Here is a 24241-nt window from a genome sequence, read left to right as displayed (position 1 = left end):
GGGAGAGAGGGGAGAGAGAGGGAGAGAGGAGAGGGAGAGGAGAGAGAGTAGGAGAGAAGAGAGAGAGGACGAGGGAGGGAGGAGAGAACGAGAGAAGGGGAGAGAAGGAAGAGAGAGAGAGGGGAGAAAGAGGGAGGGAGAGGAAGAGAGGAGAAGAGAGGGAGGGAGGGAGAGAGGATAGGAAGGAGGGAGGAGAGAGAGGGAGGGGGAAGGAGGAAGAGAGAGAGGGAGAGGGAGGGAGAGAGAGAGGAGAGGGATAGAGGGAGAGAGAGAGAGAGGGAGAGAGGGAGAGGGGAGGAGAGAGGAATGAGAGGAGGGAGAGAGGGAAGGGAGAGAAGGAGGGGCGGAGAGAGGGCGAAGGAGAGAGGGAGAGAAGGAGAGAAGGAGAGAGGGAGGGAGGGAGGTGGAGAGGGGGGAGTGTCCCCGGGAGAGGGAGCCCGTTGCCGTTGCCGTTGCCGCCTCCTCCCCGGGCCCAGCGCCATGGCGGGCGCCGCGCCTCTCAAACGGTCACCGCTCTCGCGCACGGACAAGGGCGGCGGCGGCGGGACTGAGGAACGGCGACACCCGCGGCCCACAGGTAGGGAACAAACTCACATCTACTCACCCACTCACCCTGTGCCTGTCTCTCCCCCGCACCTGTCCTTCCTCTCCCAGGTCTCTGTACCCTCACTCTCTCCACCTGTCATTTCCCCAGGTCCCGGCCTCTCCCCGTCTCCTTCTCTCCCCTGCTCTCCCCCCCTTTCTCTCTCTCTCCTCCCTTCACTAGGACCATCCCCGCGGTCCCATTATCTCTCTTATCCCGTACTCGTCCTTCAGTCTCCCCTCCTGGTCTCTTCTCCCCCTTAGTCTATCCTTCTCTCCACCCTCCATTCACCGGATATCCAATGTCTCTCTCAAGCACTCTTATCTCTATTCTCTCTTTGTCATCCCTCTAACCCGTCCTGCTTCTCCACCTCCCATTGTACACTCTCTTCTCTCTTCAACTGTCAAATTCCCCATTGTCCATCTATCCCCCTCACTTCTCTACTCATAGAAACAACTTCCCCTCTCTCCCCCCCTCCCCTCACAAACCCATCAGGTATCTCCTCTCCTTCTCTCCCCTGTCTCTCTAGAACACCTTATCTCTATCCCCGTTTACCTTCTTTCCCCCCCACTCTTTTCCACCCTCTGTCTCCCCTCTCCCCGTCCTTTCTCCCAACCACCCTCTACCTTCTCTCTCTCCCTCACCTGTCATTCCCCCCTGTCCATCTCTCCCCCTTCCTCCTATCTCCTCCCCTCCCCCCTCCCCCTACTCTCTCCCACCTCCCTTCATTCTCCCCCCCTCCCTCCAACTCTCCCCCCTTCTCTCTCCCCCACCTTCCCTTCTCCCACCTCTCCTTCTTTCTCCCATCCCTTCTATCTTCACCCCCTACCATTTCCCCCCTCTCCCCACCCTTTCTCTCCCCCCCCCTTCTCTCTCCCCCACTCCTTTCAGCGTGTTTGCAATCAATGATTCCTGCACCTTTCCTTCGCTCTCTAATAATCCTTTTAGTTTAAACGTACAGTTTTGCAGTAAGTAATTTCCCTTATTGATTAGTAGCGGCAAAAGTGCCCGCCAGAGATTTCATTGAATGCATTATTTATTGCAAAATATTCTGTTTTTACTTGATGCAGCCATTGTCGATAACGGATTTAAATATACTTCTGGTCAGTTCCTTGTGATTATATCCCCCCCCCACCCAAAAAAAGACTGCAATGCTTTACTGCAGTTCCCTGTTATTATACTGCACCGTTTTACTTCATTTTAGTTTATTAAAAATAACCACAATACAATTTAACCAATGATTTCTCTTTGGCTGGCGGTTTCTGTCCATCTCCGTTTCCCTCTGATTAGAATATGTACTTTGCATTTTGAACAAAGTGGAACTATCAATTGACGAAGAAGTTAAAAGCGAGGTTTTTAATTAGAGGCAATAGACTTTGATGCAAATATTTAAATCCCTGTTTAAGGAATAAAAATTAATTTTTGGTTTGAATTTAATTTTCGTAATGTGTGGGTGTAAAGTAAAAATGAATCTTTGACTTAACCACCAAGCTGAATTTAGTGATACGGTGTGAAAACAGGCCCTTCGGCCCAACTTGTCCCATCTATATCAGTCCCACCTGCCTGCGTTTGGCCCATTTCCCTCTAAACTTGTCCTATCCATGTGCCTGTCTAAATGTTTCTTAAACATAGGGATTAATCCCTGCCTCGACTACCTCCTCCAGCAACTTGTTCCATACACCGACCCGCCCTTTGTGTGATAAAATGACTCCTCGGGTTCCTAGTAAAACACAGTGGATGTGGAGAGGATGTTTCCACTAGTGGTAGAGTCTACGACTAGCAGTCATAGCCTCAGAATTAAAGGAAGTTATTTTAGGAAGGAGATGAGGAGAAATTTCTGTACACGTAGGGTGGTGAATCTGTGGAATTCTTTGCCACAGATGACTGTGGAGGCCAAGTCAGTGGATATTTTTAAGCCAGAGATAGATAGATTCTTGATTAGCACGGGTGTTAGAGGTTATGGGGAGAAGGCAGGCGAATGGGGTTAGGAGGAAGAGATAGATCAGCCATGAATGAATGGTGCAGTATACTTGATGGGCCAAATGGCCTAATTGTACTCCTTTCACTTATGACCTTATGAGAGGTGACGTTTCGGGACGTGAACCTTCTTCAGACACTTAAGGTAAATACAAAAAGCTTGAGTAGCCCAGAGGGGCAACTTTTTTAAACAAAGGTTGGTGAGTGTATGGAAGGAGCTGCCAGTTGAGGCACATACTATCAGAACATCAAACATAACATTTGTACAGGTACATGAAGATAGACAGTTGTACAGGGCCCTAGTGAGATCACACCTTAAAGATAGCAGAGTCAAGGGATATGGGGAGGAACGGGGTACTGATTGTGGATGATCAGCCATGATCACAGTGAATGGTGGTGCTGGCTTGAAGGGCCGAATGGCCTACTCCTGCACCTATTGTTTATTGACACAAAAAGCTGGAGAGACAGCATCTCTGCCGAGAAAGAATAGGTGACGTTTCAGGTTGAGACCCTTCTTCAGACAGGTAGTATTGGTAGGAAAGGTTTATAGAGATATGGCCAAACGCAGGCAGGTGGGACATGTTGGTCAGTGTGGGCAAGTTCGGCCGAAGGGCCTGTTTCCATGATGAATGGCTCTATGACTCGAAACAGAGTGCAGAATAAAATGCTGTTAGCAAAGAGAAAGTGCAGTTTAAATAACACTCCAGGATAAAGGTTCATTTGCCTAGTCAAATAGTACAGTTGAATGGGAATGAGTTGAAGCTTTTAGTGTGTGAACATAACAACCTCCTGTCTGCTCGAACCTTGCCCACTCGATTTAACACGGACACACGGGACACACTGTGAAGTTTTACTCCGGTATTCCTGTTTTTAATTGCAATTGAAATTGAAACTTTGAGAAGCAAAGAAACATAGAAAATAGGTGCAGGAGTAGGCCATTCGGCCCTTCGAGCCAGCACCGCCATTCAATATGATCTGGTCTTCCCCAACATTGGGAACATTGTTCCTGCATCTAGCCTGTCCAATTTCTTAAGAATTTTATATGTTTCTATAAGATCCCTACTCATCCTTCTAAATTCCAGTGAATATAAGCCCAGTCGATCCATTCGTTCATCATGTGTCAGTCCCAATAGACAATAGACAATAGCTGCAGGAGTAGGCCATTCGGCCCTTCGAGCCAGCACCGCCATTCATTATTGATCATGGCTGATTGTCTAAAATCAGTGCCCCATTCCTGCTTTTTACCCATATATCCCTTGATTCCTCTAGTCCTAAGAGCTATATCTGACTCTCTTGAAAACTCTATCTCACGCTGACTCAGCAAGGCCAGCAGCCTGTGCTCATCAAGGACGGGTCGTACTCTGCCACTCCCTCCTTCTCCCCTCACACACCTCCAGATTCAGGGACAGTTTCTTCCCAGCTGTTATCAGGCAACGGAACCACCCTACCACAACCAGAGAGCAGTCCTGAACTACTATCTACCTCATTGGAGACCACTATCTTGATCAGAAGGGTGTGCAACCAGAGAGCATAGAGTCCTTAAATGCAGCGTACCCGGGTATCTACCTCATTGGAGACCGAGATCTTCGGGTTCCTCCCACGCTCCAAAGACGTACAGGCTTGTAAGTTAATTGGCTTGGTAAATGTAAAAATTGGGTCCTAGTGAGGCTATCTTTGATCAGAAGGGGAGGTGTGCTGGCTATGGCAGGTCCTTCGCTGTACTGATTTGGTTTAAAAACCGGGCAGTCAAGGTGGGATGTCAAGGTGGGAGAGTAAAGTAGGGATGGTTGAAATCTTTAATTTCGTAAGAGTAAATATCACCAGCAACTTGTCCTGGATCATCCATACCCATACCTGAGAAAGCACTCCAATCCCTCTACTTCCTTAGAAGGCTTATGAAGATGGGCGTGAAGAAGGGTCTCGACCCGAAATGCCACCCATTCCTTCTATCCAGAGATGCTGCCTGTCCCGCTGAGTTACTCTGATATTAATTATCTTGTTTAAATTGTGTTGTTAGTTTAGCTTAGTTTATTGTCATGTTTATTGTTAGTTTATTGTTACCGAGGTACAGTAAAAAGCTTTTGTTGCAATGCTACACGTACCCTGTATAGTCTTTTCACTATACATGTATAGTTTTATCATGTACAGTGAAAATATTGTACATGATTGCATTTGAGCAGTCCACAGTGTACAGAAACAGGATAGAGGGAATAATATTTAGTCCAGTAAAGTCTGATTAAAGATAGTCTGAGGGTCTTCAATGGGATAGATAGTAGCTCACCACAGCTCTCGAGTTGCTGATAAGATGGTTCAGTTTACTTATAACAGCTAATAAGAAACATAGAATATAGGTGCAGGAGTAGGCTATTCGGCCCTTCGAGCCTGCACAGCCATTCAATATGATCATGGCTGATCATCCAACTCAGTATCCTGTACCTGCCTTCTCTCCATACCCCCTGATCCCTTTAGCCACAAGGGCCACATCTAACTCCCTCTTAAATATATCCAATGAACTGGCCTCAACTACTTTCTGAGGCAGAGAATTCCAGAGATATACCACTCTCTGTGTGAAAAATGTTTTCCTCATCTCGGTCCTAAAAGATTTCCCCCTTATCCTTAAACTGTGACCCCTTGTTCTGGACGTCCCCAACATCGGGAACAATCTTCCTGCATCTAGCCTGTCCAACCCCTTAAGAATTTTGTAAGTTTCTATACGATCCCCCCTCAATCTTCTAAATTCTAGCGAGTACAAGCCGAGTCTATCCAGTCTTTCTTCATATGAAAGTCCTGACATTCCCAGGAATCAGTCTGGTGAACCTTCTCTGTACTCCCTCTATGGCAAGAATGTCTTTCCTCAGATTAGGAGACCAAAACTGTACGCAATACTCCAGGTGTGGTCTCACCAAGGCCCTGTACAACTGCAGTAGAACCTCCCTGCTCCTATACTCAAATCCTTTTGCTATGAATGCTAACATACCATTCGCTTTCTTCACTGCCTGCTGCACCTGCATGCCTACTTTTAATGACTGGTGTACCATGACACGCAGGTCTCGCTGCATCTCCCCTTTTCTTAATCGGCCACCATTCAGATAATAGTCTACTTTCCTGTTTTTGCCACCAAAGTGGATAACCTCACATTATACTGCATCTGCCACGCATTTGCCCACATAAGACAAGACAAGAGACAAGAGACATTTATTGTCACATGTCCCAATTGGTACTAAGTGATATTTGTGGTCACCATACAGCCATAGGAATAAAATAAAGAACACAGAACATGATAGTCTTTATCATAAACATCCCCACACAGCGGGATCAATGTTTCCCACTGTGAGGGAAGGCACCAAAGTTCAGTCATCCTCCTCTGTTTTCCTCTGTTGTTCGTCCATGGTCGGGGCCTCCCGAGCCCTCCGTGGTCACTGCTACGGGCGGCCCGATATCCAGGCCCGCTCGCCGGGATGATGGAACTCCGACGTCGGAACGGGAGAACACGGCCCTGAATCAGGAGGTGTGCGTTTTCACACTTCTTGCCCGATGGGAGAGGGGAGAAGAGGGAGTGAGAAGGGGGTGGGAGAAGGGGGTGAGACTGGTTCTTGGTTATGCTAGCGGCCTTGCCGAGGCAGAGCGAAGTGTAGATGGAGTCGATGGAAGGGAGAGAAAGTTGGTTTGTGTGATGGCCTGGGCTGCGTCCACAATTCTCTGCAATTTTCTGCGGTCTTGGATGGAGCTGTTCCCAAACCGTGCTGTGATGGATCCCGATAAAATGCTTTCTGTGTGGTGCATCTGTAGAAGTTGGTGACAGTTGTTGGGGACATGGAATGGAATGGAATACTTGATTGTCACATATGACAAGGCACAGTGACATTCTTTGCTGTGTACCCAATGTATACAAATAGTAGCCACCTACAGTGCTGACAAAGTTACAAAGCACGCCGGCTCCTCCTTTTGTCCTCCCCCCCCCCCCCCCCCCACACAGCGATTGCCCCCCGCTGGGTCCCCAGTGTCCATGTTCTCTCCCCCCACCTCCCTCAAGGTGATTCCCCCTACGTCGGCTCCTCCCAGTGTTCTTCCACTACCCCCTCACGACGGTTCCCCACGCCCATCTTCCTTAAGGGCCTGTCCCACTTGCCGATTTTTTTCAGCGACTGCCGGCATCATTGACTGACATATCAGGTCACCGGAAAATCTGCGGCGTGATGGCGTATGATGCGCAGCGCTTTTTCAAATGTCGCAACGTTTTTTTTTGTCGCCGCTGGATTTTGAAATGTTCAAAATCTTTTGGCGACATTGATATGACGTTGGCAGTCGCCGAAAAAATCGCCAAGTGGGACAGGCCCTTAAGACTTCTGAGGAAGTAGAGGTGTGCATTCTCGGCCATCGCTTCGGTATGGGTGGTCCAGGACAAGTTGCTGGTGATATTTCCACTAACGAACTTGAAGTTTACAACCATCTCTACTTTAATCTATCTCTGCCAGTTATGCTTCAAGAAGGTTTGCGGGGAATGCATCAGACAATGATAATCATGTAGACAGAATGAGGAAATAATATGGTACAATGATGGTGATGTAAGAGTGTAGCAAGGTACTGCAGATGCTGGTTTACACAGAAAATAGACACAAAATGCTGGAATAACTTAGCGGGACAGGCAGCATCTCTGGAGAAAAGGAATAGGTGACGCTTTGGGTCAAGACGTTACGGGTGTGAAGAAAGAATCCGAAGTGTCACCTATTGTTTCTCTCCAGAGAAGCTGCCTGACACGCTGAGTTATTCCAGCATTTTGTGTCTATTTCAGGCAATTAAGAAACAGAAAACTGTAAATACCTTGAGCTGAGGAAAGAGCCAAGTGGATTTGTTTAAAGTGAATCTCTGGAGAACTCCAGGACTGTTTGTTATAGGTTGCATTTTGCAAAAAGGAAACTTGATTACTTTGCGAAAGTAGAGGTCGTGGGGGAAGTTGGCACCAGATGGCATTACTGTGACCTGGAGTTAAGTATTCTGCTGTTAATAAGAAATGTATCCACACCATTTCCCTGAATATCGACCAAAAAGCTGGATTAACTCAGCGGATTAGACAGCATCTCTGTAGAAGAGGAATCCGTGATGTTTCGGCACTGAAGAAGGGTCTCGATCCGAAACATCACTCATTCCTTTTCTCCAGAGATGCTGTCTGTCCAGCTGCGTTACTCCAGCATTTTGTGTCTGTCTTCGATTTAAACCAGCATCTGCAGTTCCCTCCTGCGCAACACCATTTAGAGTCATAGACTCATAGTGATAGAACATGGATCACTCCAGGGCCTAACCTTGGTTAGAGGCTGGTGAATCTGTGGAATTCTTTGCCACAGAAGGATGTGGAGGCCAAGTCAGTGGATATATTTAAGGCAGAGATAGATAGATTCTTGCTTAGTACGGGTATCAGAGGTTATGGGGAGAAGGCAGGAGAATGGGGTTAGGAGGGAGAGATCAGCCATCATTGAATGGCATATTAAACTTGTTGGGCCAAATGGCCTAATTCTATTGCTATCGCTTTTGATCTTATGAACTTGCCAACATGTCCCAGCTACACCAGTCCCACCTTCCCACGTTTGGCCCATATCCCTCCAAACCTGTCCTATCCATGTACTTGTCTACCTGTTTCTTAAATGATGGGATAGTCCCAGCCTCAACTACCTCCGCTGTCAGCTTGTTCTATACACCCACCACCCTCTGTGTGGAAAAAGTTACCCCTTAGGTTCCTATTAAATCTTTACCCCTTCACCGTAAAATGAAAGAAAGGGAACATTTCTCTAATGAGTCACCTTTTAATAACCACTGCACAGTTTCCTGCATTGTATCCATTGGACAAATCAAATATTGTCATTTAGGATGTATAAGAAAGAATTGCAGGTACTGGAAAAATCAAAGGTAGACAAAAAATGCTGGAGGAAACTCAGCGGTTGAGGCAGTATCTATGGCATCTCCCTAGATGCTGCCTCATCCGCTGAGTTTCTCCAGCATTTTTTTGCCTACCATTATCATTTAGGTCGCTACGAGGTGGTGACTGCTTCAATTTAAATGGATCACAGGAATCAGGAAGTGTTTGTGCAAGGTGGAGCAGTGTAAAAGTATAGCCCCGTCAAAGTCGTTGCCTGTAAATCCTCAGTTGCAGCGGGCTGTAAGGCCCTGCTATTGTCGCTCCTTCTCTGGTGAGTGATGCTGCCTCGCAGCGCCAGAGACCCGGGTTCGATCCCGACTACGGGCGCTGTCTGTACGTTCTCAACTGTGACCCGCGTGGGTTTTCTCCGAGGTCTTCGGTTTCCTCCCACACTCCAAAGACGTACAGCATTTAATTTACAATCTTACCAAAGCCAAGGCCGACCTGCGATCCCCGCACACTTACACTACCCTGCACACGCCCTAGGGCGTGTGCAGGGTAGTGTAAGTGTGTGGGGATCGCAGGTCGGCACAGACTCAGTGGTTGTTTCCACGCGTGTTTCCGTCTCTAAAACTAAAATAAATGTGTAGCAAAATTAGAGATGCAACGTGCAAACAGGTCCTTTGGCCCACCGAGTCTGCGCCGACCAGCGATCACCCCGTACACTAGCACTATCCGACACACTAGGGACAATTTACAATGTTACAGAAGCCAATTAACCTACAAGCCTGCACGTCTTTTGGAGTGTGGGAGGAAACCGGAGCACCCAGAGTGAACACACGTTGCCACAGGGGAGCGTACAAACTCCGTACAGACAGCGCTTGCAGTCAGGATTGAACCCGGGTCTCTGGCGCTGGTAGGCAGCAACTATACCGCTGCATCACCATGCTGCTGGTCAGCGGGTCTGGCTGCTTCTTTGGAGAACAGGGATAGGTGACATTTCGGGTTGCGACCCTTTTTCAAACTGATTGGAGTATGGGGCAGAAAGCTGGAAGAGAGGACCATCAAGATGAAGCTCGGCAAGTGATAGGTGGGAGGTAGACACAAATCCTGGAGTAACTCAGCGGGACAGGCAGCGTCTCTGGAGAGAAGGAATGGGTGACGTTTCGGGTCGAACTCCCTCTCGACCTGAAACGTCACCCATTCGTTCTCTCCAGAGACGCTGCCTGTCCCGTTGAGTTACTCCAGCATTTTGTGTCTACCTTCGATTTGAACCAGCATCTGCAGTTCTTTCTTACACATGTGATAGGTGGATACAGGTGAAGGGGGTGGGGGTGGGGGTGGGGAGTTCGATAGGCAGATGACGAATGTCTGCGATGTGAGATAATGGGAAAAGAAGAGAAAATGCGAAGTTAGAGGAAAGAGTATAGAGGGTAAAGGAGTGGGGGAATTAAGAAGTGGTACATACCCCAATAGGGCCACAGGGAAGAGAGGGGGGAGGGAAATGGTGGAGGGGAAGGGGAAGGTCGGGAAGTGGGGGGGTGGTGGATCAAGAGTAGACTACAGATGTGCAAGAGGACAGAATGGAGGGGGAGATAGATACCTCAGTGTTCTGGGATGGGAGGAAGGTAGGGAGCTGAGGGTGTGCAGAGATTTGTAAACGAGGATGAGAATAATTAATTAATGGGTCAGTGGCACAGCGGGTAGAGCCACTGCCTCACAGCACCAGAGACCCGGGTTCAATCCTGACCTCAGGTGCTGTCTGTGTGGAGTTTGCACGTTCTCCCTGTGGCCGCGTGGGTTTTCTCCGGGTGCTCCGGTTTCCTCCCACATGGCAAAGATGTGCGGGTTTGTGGGTTAAATTGGCCCTCTGTAAATTACCCCTAGTGTGTAGAGATGGGATAGCATAGAACTAGTGTGAATGGGCAATCGATGATTAGTGTAGACTCGGTGGGCCAAGGACTGTTTCCACACTAAATCTTTAAATCAAAAAAGGATTTGTAGGTTGTATTTTTGCAAAGGCCACTTAGTAAATGGAAAGGAATGTGCTATTTGAAAACCTATTAACATTGTATGCAATTAAACGCCCACAAATGTCTTTAGATGCCATTTGATTTTTGGGTGTGGCGTCTGACTTAAAAAAAATCTTGATTATGCAAATTGTGAATAAAATACTACAACTTTTTTAGTCTGAAGAAGGGTCCCGACCCGAAGCAGCATCTATTTATTTTTCTCCGGGAATGCTGCCCGACCCGCTGAGTTACTCCAACATTTTGCGTCTATCTGCGGTGTAAGGAATTCCTTCCTCCGCAACTTTGTTGAAGTTGGTTAAACAACAAACATAGGTTTAAGGTGAAACGGAAAAGATTTAATAGGAATCAAGGGGTAACTTTTTCACACAAAGAAGGGGTGGTGGGTATATGGAATGAGCTGCCAGAGGAGGTAGTTGAGGCTGGGACTAACCCAACGTTTATGAAACAGTTAGACAGGTACATGGATAGGACAGGTTTGCAGGGATATGGGACAAATGCGGGCAGGTGGGACTAGTGTAGCTGGGACAATGTTGGCCGGTGCGGATAAGTTGAGCCCAAGGACTTGTTTACACGCTGCGTGACGTCTGTGACTAACTGACCAGAATTTTTAGCAAAGGGGAAATATGTTTTCCCGACAATTGTGAAAGGAATAGAGGGCTGACTGCTCGTGTCCAGCAGAGATTTGGCACCATTTCAGTGGGATCAGCATCTTTCTCCGCTCTACCATTTTATGCTTTCGTACTGAAGATAAACTCAAAATGCTGGAGTAACTCAGCAGGACAGATCATGTCGCTGGAGAGAAGGAATGGGTGGAGTTTGGGGTCGAGACCCTTCTGCAGGGTAAAGGGAAACGAGAGATATTGATGGTGACTTTGAGAGATACAGCACAAAGAAGAGATATGCAAAAAAGTTATGATGATAAAGGAAGCAGGTTGGCTGTGGCTGTGTGAAAACGAGTTGTACAGACAATGAAACTCACCAGGACAACAGTGAAACTAGTACACAAAAGTGCTGGAGAAACTCTGCGGGTGCAGCAGCATCTATGGAGCGAAGGAAATAGGCAACGTTTCAGGCAGAACCCCTTCTTACAACGACTAGGGTGGGGGAAGGACGGAGAGAGTTACAAGTTGTAGTTAGAGAAATGCATATTTATACTGCTGGGTTAAGCTGCCCGAACAAAATATTGGATGCCCTTGTAACTTTAGTTTCTTTAATAATAATAATAATAACTTTATTTATAAAGCGCTTTTAGACAACATCAGTTACCACAAAGTGCTGTACATGAGAAGTCAACAAAAAGTTATTACAAATTACTAAAACCATTAAGACGACAGGACTATAAAAACAGTAAAAATTAAAAGACATTAAAAGCACTAAAACAGGAACAATGTCTCAGCCAGTGTCGAAAGCCAGTGAATAAAAGTGAGTTTTTAGTGAGGATTTAAAGATGGACAGTGAAGGGGCCTGTCTGATCTGCAGCGGCAAGGTGTTCCAAAGTGCCGGTGCAGCAACAGAAAAGGCTCTATCCCCTCTGAGCTTCCGCTTAGACCTTGGTACCTCAAGGAGCAGCTGATCCGCTGACCTGAGGCACCGGGTAGGAGCATATAGGTGGAGCAGCTCAGAGCTCTTTACTGGAATAGTGTGCCACAGAAACAGGCCCTTCATGCCATAAGACATCAGTTTCAATTTAGTTTATTGTCACGTGCACTGAGGTAATGTGAAAAGCTTTTGTTGTGTACTAACCAGCCAGCGGAATGACAACACATGATTACAATCGATCCATTTACAGAGTACAGATACATGATAAGGGAAGAACGTTTAGTGCAAGGTAAAGCCAGCTGGTAAAGTCCAATCAAAGATAGTCCGAGGGTCACCAATGAGGTACATAGGAGTAGAATTAAGCCATTCGGCCCATCAAGTCTACTCCACCATTCCATCATGGCTGATCTATCTCTTCCTCCTAACCGCAATCTCCTGCCTTCTCCCAATAACATCTAACACCCGTCCTGATCAAGAATCTATCTATCTCTGCCTTAAAAATATCCACTGAGTTTATCTCCAAAGAATTCCACAGGTTCACCACCCTCTGACTAAAGAAATCCCTCCTCATCTCCTTCCTAAAAGAACATCCTTCAATTCTGAGATTAAATTCTCCATTCTCCTGCCTTTTGTCCTGTAACCATTGACGCCCTTACTAATCCTGCCGACTACAGTGAACATGTCGAACATGATGCCAAGATAAGCTAATCTTCTCTGCCTGTACGTGATCCATATCTAACACTGGATAACCAACTCCAAGTCACTAGTTTCAACTTGCTGTTGGAGCACAGAAGACACTGGCGTCGACTCCAGCTTGTCAGACCGGTACTTCCAGTGCTCCCTAGATAGACACCAAAAGCTGTCATAACTCAGCGGGTCAGGCAGCATCTCTGGAGAGAAGAACAGGCGACATTTCGGGTCGAGACCCTTCGTCAGATTGAGCGCTTCCTACTTGCTCAAAGGGTTAAAGGATAATATTCCTGTAAATTAAAAGACATAGATAGAATAGCAGTTGAATTTTCACACAGATAGTGTAGACAGTTAGAATCTGATAGGGTAGACAGTCAGAATCTTAGTGTATAGGAAACAACTTCAGATGCTGGTTTAAATCGAAGGTAGACACAAAATGCTGGAGTAACTCAGCTGGACAGGCAGTACCTCTGGAGAGAAGGAATGGGTGACGTTTCGGGTCGAGACCCTTCAGACCTTGGTTCAGTTGGTTCAGTCTGAAGAAGGGTTTCGGCCCGAAACGTTGCCCTCAGTCTGAAGAAGGATTTCGGCCCGAAACATTGCCTATTTCCTTCGCTCCATAGATGCTGCCGCACCCGCTGAGTTTCTCCAGCAATTTTGTCTACCTTGGTTTTGGCATGATCTTCATTGTGGGCCGAAGGGCCTGTCCTTGCCCTGTACTGTTCGATGTTCTGAATTGATTTTGTTCGAAGTGCCAAAATAGTGATTTGTACTTTGATGTTTATATATTTATCTGGTTGATATGCCTGCTGCAGACTCCACAATGTGTCACCCCCACACCGGTGACCCATAGTTTCAGAGAGAGCTTTTAGTTTTGATTTTGGTGATGAGCATGGAGTTGGTTATGGAACAAAGGCCAATCTTTCCACCCGTGGTGGGCCTGCTTCAGTTGCAGTATCCTGTCTTCTGCGCAAACGAAATCGCGAGAGATCATTGTGTTTCCCCGTATCGACGTGACGCTTCACCTTGCCTTGCCATGCATTGTCCTGTCCCTCCTCTCATCCAGCTTTCCTCCCTGCACCCCACTGCCTACAAGGGGCAGCACGAGGGCGCAGCGGTAACGTTGCCGCCTTACAGCGCCAGATACCCGGGTTCCATCCTGCCTACGGGTGTTGCCTGAACGGAGTTTGTACGTTCTCCCCATGACTCTCTCTGGTTTCCTCCCATGCTCCAAAGACATACAGCTTTGTAGGCTAAATGGCTTGGTAACATTGTAAAATTGTCCCTAGTGTGTGTAGGGTAGCGTTAGTGTGCGGGGATCGCTGGACTCGATGGGCCGAAGGGCCTATTTCCGCGCCGTATCTCTAAACAAAACTACACTAAGTTAAACTGTCTGAAGAAGGATCTTGACCCAAAACGTCACCAGGGATGCTGCCTGACCCGCTGAGTTACTCCAGCACTTTGTGTCTTTTTTTTGTTAAACCAGCACCTGCAGTTCCTTGTGTTGACACTTTACTCAACCTGCCGTTCTGACTACTTCTACTATTTCTGAATACCTTCACGATTCACAACTCGTTTATCCCTATCCCACACTTTTTGTCTTTGAATCTCTGGCCTTTGTCCAACCATCTGCCTGCTATCCAAACCCTCCCTCACCTGTATCCACCTGTATCCATCTGTCACTTGCCAGGTGTTGCCATGCAGTTCCTCTCTTCCAGCTTTCTTCCCCCTCCCCCCATCACAATTATTCTGATCCAACCCAACCCAAAACAGGCACCTGTTTCATTCTCTCCAGAGATGATGCCTGACCCGCTGAGTTGCTCCAACGCTTTGTGCCTATCTTCCAAATAAACCAGCATCTACAGTTCCTTCCTGCACTTTCTGACCACCTTGAGCTAGGTTTAGGTCTATTATTGTCTCGTATAACTAGGAACAGTGAACATTTTTGTGACGCATGCTATCCAAAAAGATCAGATAGTACTCTTCATTACACAATCAAGTCAAATTCAAGTACAATAGGTAGAGCAAAGTGCAGAATATAGAGTGATACAGCGTGGAAACAGCCCCTTTGGCCCAACTTGTCCACAACGGCCAACAATGTCCAACTAGTCCCACCTTCCTGCGCTTGGGCCATATCCCTCCAAACCTGTCCTATCCATGTACCTGTCTAACTGCTTCTTAAACATCGGGATAGTCCCAGCCTCAACTACCTCCTCTGGCAGCTCGTTCCATACACCCACCACCCTTTGTGTGAAAAAGTTACCCCTCAGATTCCTATTAAATCTTTTCCCCTTCACCTTGAACCTATGTCCTCTGGTCCTCGATTCCCCAACTCTGGGCAAGAGATTCTGTGCATCTACCAGATCTATTCATCACATGATTTTGTACACAGCATTTAGATCTCAGCATTGTAGTGCATCAGTGCCAGAGACAAAGTCCAATGTCCGCAATGGGATAGAGGTGAATCGGACAGTACCCTAGCTAATTGCAGTTGTACAGAGCTCTAGTGAGACCACACCTGGAGTATTGTATGCAGCTTTGGTCCCCTACTTTGAGGAAGGACATTCTTGCTATTGAGGGAGTGCAGAGTAGGTTTACAAGGTTAATTCCCGGGATGGCAGGAGTCATATGCTGAGAGAATGGAGCAGCTGGGCTTGTACACTCTGGAGTTTAGAAGGATGAGAGGGTATCTCATTGAAACATATAAGATTGTTAAGGGTTTGGACACGCTAGAGGCAGGAAACATGTTCCCGATGTTGGGGGAGTCCTGAACCAGGGGCCACAGTTTAAGAATAAGGAGCAAGCCATTTAGAACGGAGACGAGGAAACACTTTTTCTCACAGAGAGTGGTGAGTCTGTGGAATTCTCTGCCTCGGAGGGCGGTGGAGGCAGGTTCTCTGGATGCTTTCAAGAGAGAGCTAGATGGGGCTCTTAAAGATAGCGGAGTCAGGTGATATGGGGAGAAGACAGGAACTGATTGTGGATTGTGGATGATCACCCATGATCACATTGAATGGCGTTGCTGGCTCGAAGGGCCGAATGGCCTACTCCTGCACCTATTATCTATTGTCTACAATGGAGGGACTATTCGGAAGCTTGAAAGATTTATATAAAACTTTTGACCTTCCTTAAAACCTACATCTTGGATGAAGATTTTGCTCACCATTCCTTAAAGTTCTTTACGTAATCCAGTATGAGATTGTGAAGCAGCCCTAGTCGTCGTACTAGTTTCACTGTCGTCCTGTTGAGTTTCACTGTCTGTATAACTCGTTAGCACCTTCCCTACAACCAACAATGAACCATTGTGGGCTCCACCTCTCCATGATCATCGTAACATGTTAACTTTTTAACATATCTTTCATGCATTTGTTCTACATCTCTCGTTTCTCTTTCCCCTGACTCTCAGTCTGAGAAAGAGTCTCGACCTGATACCTCACCTAGTTCTTTTCACCGGAGATGCTGCCTGACCCGCTGAGTTATTCATAAGGTCATAAGTGATAGGAGTAGAATTAGGCCATTTGACCCACACAGAGAGTGGTGAATCTCTGGAATTCTCTGCCACAGAGGGCAGTTGAGGCCAGTTCATTGGCTATATTTAAGAGGGAGTTAGATGTGGCCCTTGTGGCTAAAGGGATCGGGGGTATGGAGAGAAGGCAGGTACACTGAGTTGGATGATCAGCCATGATCACATTGAATGGCGGTGCAGGCTCAAGGGCCGAATGGCCTACTCCTGCACTTATTTTCTATGTTTCTATTTTCTATGTAAGTCTACTCCGCCATTCAATCATGGCCGATCTATCTCTCCCTCCTAACCCCATTCTCCTGCCTTCTCCCCATAACCCCTGACACCCAGCTTTTTGTGTCTGTCTTCAATGGTTTACTGTGCTGGAGGTACACCGTACAAGGCCAGAAGTTGTTGATAAACAGAGTTCTATTTGGCTGCATTGCAGAGCTCCCAAAGGCGTCACGGTAGCTCTGACCAAGCATAAAGTTTATGTTTATGTGTGCGGTGCTCCAGAGCTCTGTGCAAGCATGTTCCAGAATCTGAAGCTTCCGAGTATAGTTTAATTTAGAGATACAGCGCGGAAACAGGCCCTTCGGCCCACCGGGGGTGTGCAGACCAGCGATCACCCCGTACACTAGGACTATCCTACACGCACTAGGGACAATTTACAATTTACCAAAGCCAATTAACCTACAAACCTGCGCATTTTGGGGATGTGGGAGGAAAACTGAGAAAACCCACCTGGTCACAGTGAGAACGTACAAACTCCGTACAGACAGGTACCGGTAGCCAGCATCGAATCCAGGTCTTGAGCGCTGTGAGGTAGAAGCTCCACCGCTGTGCCACCGTGCCACCCCTAGATGAGGATAGAAAAGGCATGAAATATGAAGCCAGACAAACATAAACAGGTGGAAGGGGACGGGGATCGGCAGCGATGCCACCGAGGCGTCTAGTGTGGGGCACGGAAAAGAGAAGTGTAAAAATGGGGAAAGGGGGGGAAGAAAAGAGAGGACGCACCTTCAGAAAGATGAAGAGGAATTTCTTTAGTCAGAGGTTGGTGAATCTGTGGAACCCATTGCCACAGACGTCTATGGAGGTCGTCAATGGGTATTTTTAAAGCGGAGATTGATAGATTATTGATTAGTGCAAGTGTCAGGGGCTATGGGGAGAATGCAGAAGAATGGGGTTAAGAGGGAGAGATGGATCAGGCGTGTGTAAGAAAGAACTGCAGATGCTGGTCAAATCGAAGGTTGACACAAAATGCTGGAGTAACTCAGCGGGTGCGGCAGCACCTCTGGAGAAACGGAATGGGCCCGTTACTTTTCTCCAGAGGTGCTGCCTCACCCGCTGAGTTACTCCAGCATTTTGTGTCTACGATAGATCAGGCTGATTGGATGGCGGAGTGGCTGAAGTGGATGGCGGAGTGGCTGAATAAATCCTATGATCAATGAGTTTATGAGTAATCTCAATTACCAGTACTTGGTCCAGAGTCTACCGTGCCTTGGTGATAATAGAGTCTTTGCTTTTGTTCATTTTTGTTTTGGGGTGTCTCGTGGCCCTTTGAAGGCAATGATGAAGCTTGCTCTGAACCGCTGCAGTTCTGCTGGGGATGGAGTTCCAGGATTTGGATGCAACAATGAAGAAAGATGGGCAAAGCGTCCACGAATGGTATGTGACATGGAGGGCAATGTCATATCTGTGGCCCCTGTGGTGTTCCAGGTCGTACGACCGGTCTATGTTGGCATGGATGCTGTGGAGACAAAGTCAGTGGATATTTTTAAGGCAGAGATAGATAGATTCTAGATTTGTACGTGTGAGAGGGGTTGTGGGGAGAAGGCGGGAGAATGGGCCTGAGAGGGAAAGATAGGTCAGCCACGATTGAATGGCGGAATAGACTCGATGGGCTGAATGGCCCAATTCTGCTCCTATCACTTATGAAACATAGAAACATAGAAAATAGGTGCAGGAGTAGGCCACTCGACCCTTCGAGCCTGCACCGCCATTCAATATGATCATGACTGATCATCCAAAATCAGTACCCTGTTCCTGCTTTCTCCCCATATCCCTTGATTCCGTTAGCCTCAAGATCTAAATCTAACACCCCTTTAAAAACATTTAATGAATTGGCCTCCACTGCCTTCAAACACAGAGAATTCCACAGATTCACAACTCTCTGGGTGAAAAAGTTTTTTCCTCATAGTCCTACATGGCCTACCCTTTATTCTTGTGAATTCTTATGAATATTACCGCTGCGCCACCGTGCCGCCCCTGATGGGCCGAATGGCCTGATTCTGCTACTAAAACCTATGAACGTGAATCTTATGTAGGTGTATAAGATCATGAGGGAAAAAGATAGGATAAATGCACAGAGTCTTTTACCCAGAGTTGGGGAATCGAGAACCAGAGGTTTATGCTGAGGGAGGAAAAATTTCATAGAAAGCTGAGGGATAAAATTTTTACACAAAGCGTGGGAGATGTATGGAACAAACCGCCAGATGAGGTAGTTGAGGCAGGTAGTATCATAACGTTTGAAAAAGATGTTGGCAGGTACATGGATAGGATAGGGTTAGATGGATACAGTAGAATTGCTGCCTTACAGCGCCAGAGATCCGGGTTCAATCCTGACTACGGGTGCCGTCTGTACAGAGTTTGTACGTTCTCCCCGTGACCCGCTTGGGTTTTCTCCGGGTGCTCCGGTTTCTTCCCGCACCAACGACATACAGGTTTGTAGGTTAATTGGCTGTGGTAAAATTGTAAATTGTCCCTTGTGTGTGTAGGATGGTGCTAGTCCACGGGGTGACCACTGGTCGGCATGGACTCGACGGGCCGAATGGCCTATTCTGAATATCTGGTGCTGTGCTTGCAGAAAGGTCTGCTGCTTTTATGAATAGTTGAGCTTAACCAACTGTTGTTAACAGAGCAGAGGATAACTGAGCAGGGGGAGAGTGAGAGGGGAAAGATTTAATAGCAATCCGAGGGGCAGCTTTTTCACTCAGAAGCTGGTCGTATATGGATTGAGCTGCTAGATGAGGTAGTTGCGGCAGGTACAACAATAACATTTAAAAGACACTTGGGAAGGTAGAATTTGGACTTAGTTTATTGCCAGGTTGTGTGCTATCCAGTCAGAGGAAAGACAATACATGATTACATTCATAATGTACATGGATTGGGCAGGTTTGAAGGGATATGGACTAAACGTGAGCAAATGGGACTACCTTAGATGGGGCATCTTGGTCGGCATGGACAAGTTGAACGGAAGGGCCTCTTTCCATGCTCTATGGCTCAATGACACTATGACTGACTGTAATACATGTGCAAATAAATATGTAGTGCAAGATATTAGACCAGTCTTAGGATGTTCCCCATAATCTCCCTGACACACACTCACCCCTCACTGAAACATACCGAATAGTGAAAGGCTTGGATAGAGTGGATGTGGAGAGGATGTTTCCACCAGTGGGAGAGTCTAGGACTACAGGCCATAGCCTCAGAATTAAAGGATGTTCCTTTAGGAGGGAGATGAGGAGGAATTTCTTTAGTCAGAGGGTGGTGAATCTGTGGAATTCTTTGCCACAGAAGGCTGTGGAGGCCAAGTCGGTGGACATTTTTAAGGCAGGGACAGATAGATTCTTGATCAGTATGGGTGTCAGGGGTTATGGGGGGTAGGCAGGAGAATGGGGTTAGGAGGGAGAGATAGATCAGCCATGATTGAATGGTGGAGTAGTCTTGATGGGCCGAATGGCTTAATTCTGCTCCTATCACTTATGAACAATTTAAATTCCACAAAGGCTTCCTAACATCACACTGTGCTGCCTTGATATGAAGGGCAGTCGCTCTCACCTTGCCTCCTGAGGTTTATGCTTTTGGGGAAAGGCTGTGATCCGCTGTTCGACTGCAACCAAAAATAATCATCGGGAGCAGGTGTTCTGAAGAGGGATAACAAGTGACAGGAAAACAGACACTGCCCTACACACACTAAGGACAATTCTGCATTCAACCAAGCCAATTAGTTTAGTTTATTGCCGCGTGTACCGAGGTACAGTAAAGGAGGGAACTGCAGATGCTGGTTTAAATCGAAGATGGACACAAAATGCTGGAGTAACTCAGCGGGACCGGCAGCATCTCTGGCGAGAAGTTCTGAACAAGGGTCTCGACCCGAAACGTCACCCATTCATTCTCTCCAGAGATGCTGCCTGTTCCGCTGAATTACTCCAGCACTTTGTGTCTTATCTTTGCTTTAACCACAAGGAAGTGCAGGTGCTGGAATCTTCCACAAAATCTTGAACAAAGTGCTGGAGGAACTAAGTGGGTCAGGCAGCATAGAGTCTTACAGAGTGGAAACAGGCCCTTTGGCCCAACTTGCCCAAAATGGCCAATGTCCCATCTACACTAGTCCCACCTGCGTTTGGTCATGGCCAACGTCCCATCTACACTAGTCCCACCTGCGTTTGGTCCATATCCCTCTAATGCTGTCCTATCCTTGTACCTGTCTAATTGTTTCTCGAACGTGTCGATTGCACTTGTCTCAACTACCTCTTCTGGCAGCCCGTTCCATACACCTACCTCCCTTTGCGTGAAAAAAATTGCCCTCATCGCCTTAACCCTATGTCCTCTGGTTCTCGATTCCGTCCCTCTGGGCATATTTGGAGGGATAGAAATGACCAGAGCAGGACAGACCACACCTGGAGTATTGTGTGCAGTTTTGGTCTCCAAATAAGGACATTCTTGCTATTGAGGGAGTGCAGCGTAGGTTCACAAGGTTAATTCCCGGGATGGCGGGACTGTCACAAGCTGAGAGAATGAAGCGGCTGGGCTTGTGTACTCAGGAATTCAGAAGGATGAGAGGAGATCTTATTGAAACATATAAGATTATTAAGGGTTTGGACACGCTAGAGGCAGGAAACATGTTCCCGATGTTGGGGGAGTCCAGAACTAGGTGCCACAGTTGAAGAATAAGGGGTAAGTCATTTAGAACGGAGACGAGGAAACACTTCTTCACACAGAGAGTGGTGAGTCTGTGGAATTCTCTGCCTCAGTGGAGGCCGGTTCTCTGGATACTTTCAAGAGAGAGTTAGATAGAGCTCTTAAAGACATTTAAGTCTTTAAGATATGGGGATATGGGGAGATGGCAGGAACAGGGTTCTGATTGTGGATGATCAGCCATAATCGCATTGAATGGCAGTGCTGGCTCGAAGGGCCGAATGGCCTACTCCTGCAACTATTGTCTATTGAGTCATCAGCTAGATAACCAATTTCTAGCTGAGCAAGGAGTAGATGTAGACACAAGGAAGTCTGAAGAAGGTGTCTCGACAAGAAACGTCACCCATTCCTTCTCTCCAGAAACGCTGCCAATTCCGCTGAATTACTCCAGCACTTTGTGCCTTATGTTCGGTTTCGACACAAGGAAGTGCAGGTGCTGGAATCTTCCACAAAATCTTGAATAAAGTGCTGGAGGAACTAAGTGGGTCAGGCAGCATAGAGTCTTACAGAGTTTATGGCCTAACTTGCCCACACTGGCCAACATCCCATCTACACTAGTCCCATGGTGGGACTCCCACCTGCCTGCGTTTGGTCCATATCCCTCTAAAGCTGTCCTATCCTTGTACCTGTCTAATTGTTTCTTGAACGTTTCGATAGTACCTGTCTCAACTACCTCCTCTGGCAGCTCGTTCCATACACCTACCACGTGAGAAAAATTGCCCCTCAGGTTCCCATTACATTTTTTACTTCATCACCTTAACCCTATGTCCTCTGGTTTTCGATCCCCTCCCTCTGGGCATCTTTGGAGGGCATGAATAAATGAAGATTCGGATTGGGACGAAAGGTCCCAACCCTAAACTTGGACCCAACTTGTCACCTATCCATAGTCTTCAGGGATGCTGCCTGACCCACTGAGCTACTCCAGCATTCTGAAGAAGGGTCACGACCTGAAACGTCACCCATTCCTACTCTCCAGAGATGCTGCTTGACCCGCTGAGTTACTCCAGCATTTTGTGTCCATCTTCGGTTTAAACCAGCATCTGCAGTTCCTTCCTACGCACATTGTGCGTTTCCTTGGTAAACCAGCATATGCACTTTCTTGGGTAGACAAAAGTGCTGGAGAATCTTCTTCACTCCATAGATGCTGCTGCACCCGCTGAAATGCATTTCGTTGTCTCTGTACTGTACACTGACAATGACAATTAAAATTGAATTGTCTGACTTTTGTCTACTTTCGATTTTCCAGCATCTGTAGTTCCTTCTTAAACACATATGCACTTTCTTGTTTGTGCATAATCTTACACTGGCAACAATAAATGGAGGGTGACTTAGACATTTTGTGGGATTGACAGCTACCAACCAACTAAAGGATACTAGAAAGGATGTTTCCACTGGTGGGAGAGTCTAGGACCAGAGGTCAGAGCCACAGAATTAAAGGGCGCTCCTTTAGAAAGGAGGTGAGGAGGAACTAGTCAGAGGGTGGTTAATCTGTGGGACTCATTGCCACAGAGGGCTGTGGAGGCCAAGTCAGTGATTTGTATTTAAGGCACAGATAGACATACTTTTGATTAGAATGGGTGTCAAGGGTTATTCACCAGTCATTGAAAGTAGGCATGCAGGTGCAGCAGGCAGTGAAGAAAGCGAATGGTATGTTAGCATTCATAGCAAAAGGATTTGAGTATAGGAGCAGGGAGGTTCTACTGCAGTTGTACAGGGTCTTGGTGAGACCACACCTGGAGTATTGTGTACAGTTTTGGTCTCCTAATTTGAGGAAAGACATTCTTGCCATAGAGGGAGTACAGAGAAGGTTCACCAGACTGGTTCCTGGGATGGCAGGACTTTCATATGAAGAAAGACTGGATAGACTTGGCTTGTACTCACTAGAATATAGAAGATTGAGGGGGGAAACTTACAAAATTCTTAAGGGGTTAAACATAGAAACATAGAAACATAGAAATTAGGTGCAGGAGTAGGCCATTCGGCCCTTCGAGCCTGCACCGCCATTCAATATGATCATGGCTGATCATCCAACTCAGTATCCCGTACCTGCCTTATTTGGGTTGGACAGGCTAGATGCAGGAAGATTGTTCCCGATGTTGGGGAAGTCCAGAACAAGGGGTCACAGTTTAAGGATAAGGGGGAAGTCTTTTAGGACTGAGATGAGAAAAACATTGTTCACACAGTGGTGAATCTGTGGAATTCTCTGCCACAGAAGGTAGTTGTGGCCAGTTAATTGGCTATATTTAAGAGGGAGTTAGATGTGGCCCTTGTGGCTAAAGGGATCAGGGGGTATGGAGAGAAGGCAGGTACAGGATACTGAGTTGGATAATCAGCCGTGATCATATTGAATGGCGGTGCAGGCTCGAAGGGCCGAATGGCCTACTCCTACGCCTGCACCTATTTTCTATGTTTCTATAAACTATACAGTCAGAGTTCATCTGAATCTAAAACTAAACTAAACGAAAAAGTAAACTTTCCAAAAGGTGAGCTGCAATAAGTCACAAAACAACATTCTCCATCCCCTCAGAGGGTCTGATGAATTTTTCAAACTATCAAGGCAAGGCCTCTTAAAGGGCAAAGTGTTGATGGACTCAGCTATCTTTAGGAGCTCTTATCTCACTCTCTCTTGAAAGCATCCAGAGAATTGGCATCCACTGCCTTCTGAGGCAGAGAATTCCACAGATTCACAACTATCTGGGTAAAAAAGAATTAGGAGGCAGAGGTCAGCCATGATTGAATGGCAGAGTAGACTTGATGGGCCCAATGACCTAATTCTGCTCCTATAACTTGTGAACTAAAGAGGTGACTGGGGCTTGTCACACTGGAGTGCGTCTCAACATTTGAATTATTGTTTTTCAACAGCAGAATGGCAAGTCCACTACAGATCGCCAGAAGAAGATCTTCCATGAATCCTTTGAGCAACCACCGATATATGTTCCCGTCCTCACTTACATGGGCTATGGAATCGTCACCTTGTTTGGGTATTTGAGAGACTTTCTGCGCACCTGGGGCCTTGAGAAATGTCACGCATCACAGGAGAGAAAAGAGCAAAAGGTACGACATTCTCATTTTCAATGTGCTGA

General features: G+C 47.0%; 1 protein-coding gene across 2 annotated transcripts in view; it reads left to right on the top strand.

The window, feature by feature from the left end:
* The first annotated feature begins 519 nt into the window (after positions 1-519).
* sptlc3 (serine palmitoyltransferase, long chain base subunit 3) overlaps positions 520-24241 on the top strand; it is an 80603-nt gene continuing 56881 nt past the window's right edge. The window contains exons 1-3 of one of the 2 annotated variants that reach the window (XM_055638918.1): positions 520-577; positions 17745-17846; positions 24024-24212. In XM_055638918.1, coding sequence (XP_055494893.1) covers positions 17748-17846; positions 24024-24212 — 288 coding nt within the window. In that variant the 5' untranslated portion in view covers positions 520-577; positions 17745-17747. Of the gene's footprint in view, positions 578-17744; positions 17847-24020; positions 24213-24241 lie in introns of both variants that reach the window. The other variant, XM_055638916.1, reaches the window with a different exon arrangement.

Source organism: Leucoraja erinacea, chromosome 8 (assembly GCF_028641065.1).
Source record: "Leucoraja erinacea ecotype New England chromosome 8, Leri_hhj_1, whole genome shotgun sequence".
Lineage (NCBI taxonomy): Eukaryota > Metazoa > Chordata > Chondrichthyes > Rajiformes > Rajidae > Leucoraja > Leucoraja erinaceus.
This window is presented reverse-complemented; position numbering and strand designations above follow the sequence as displayed.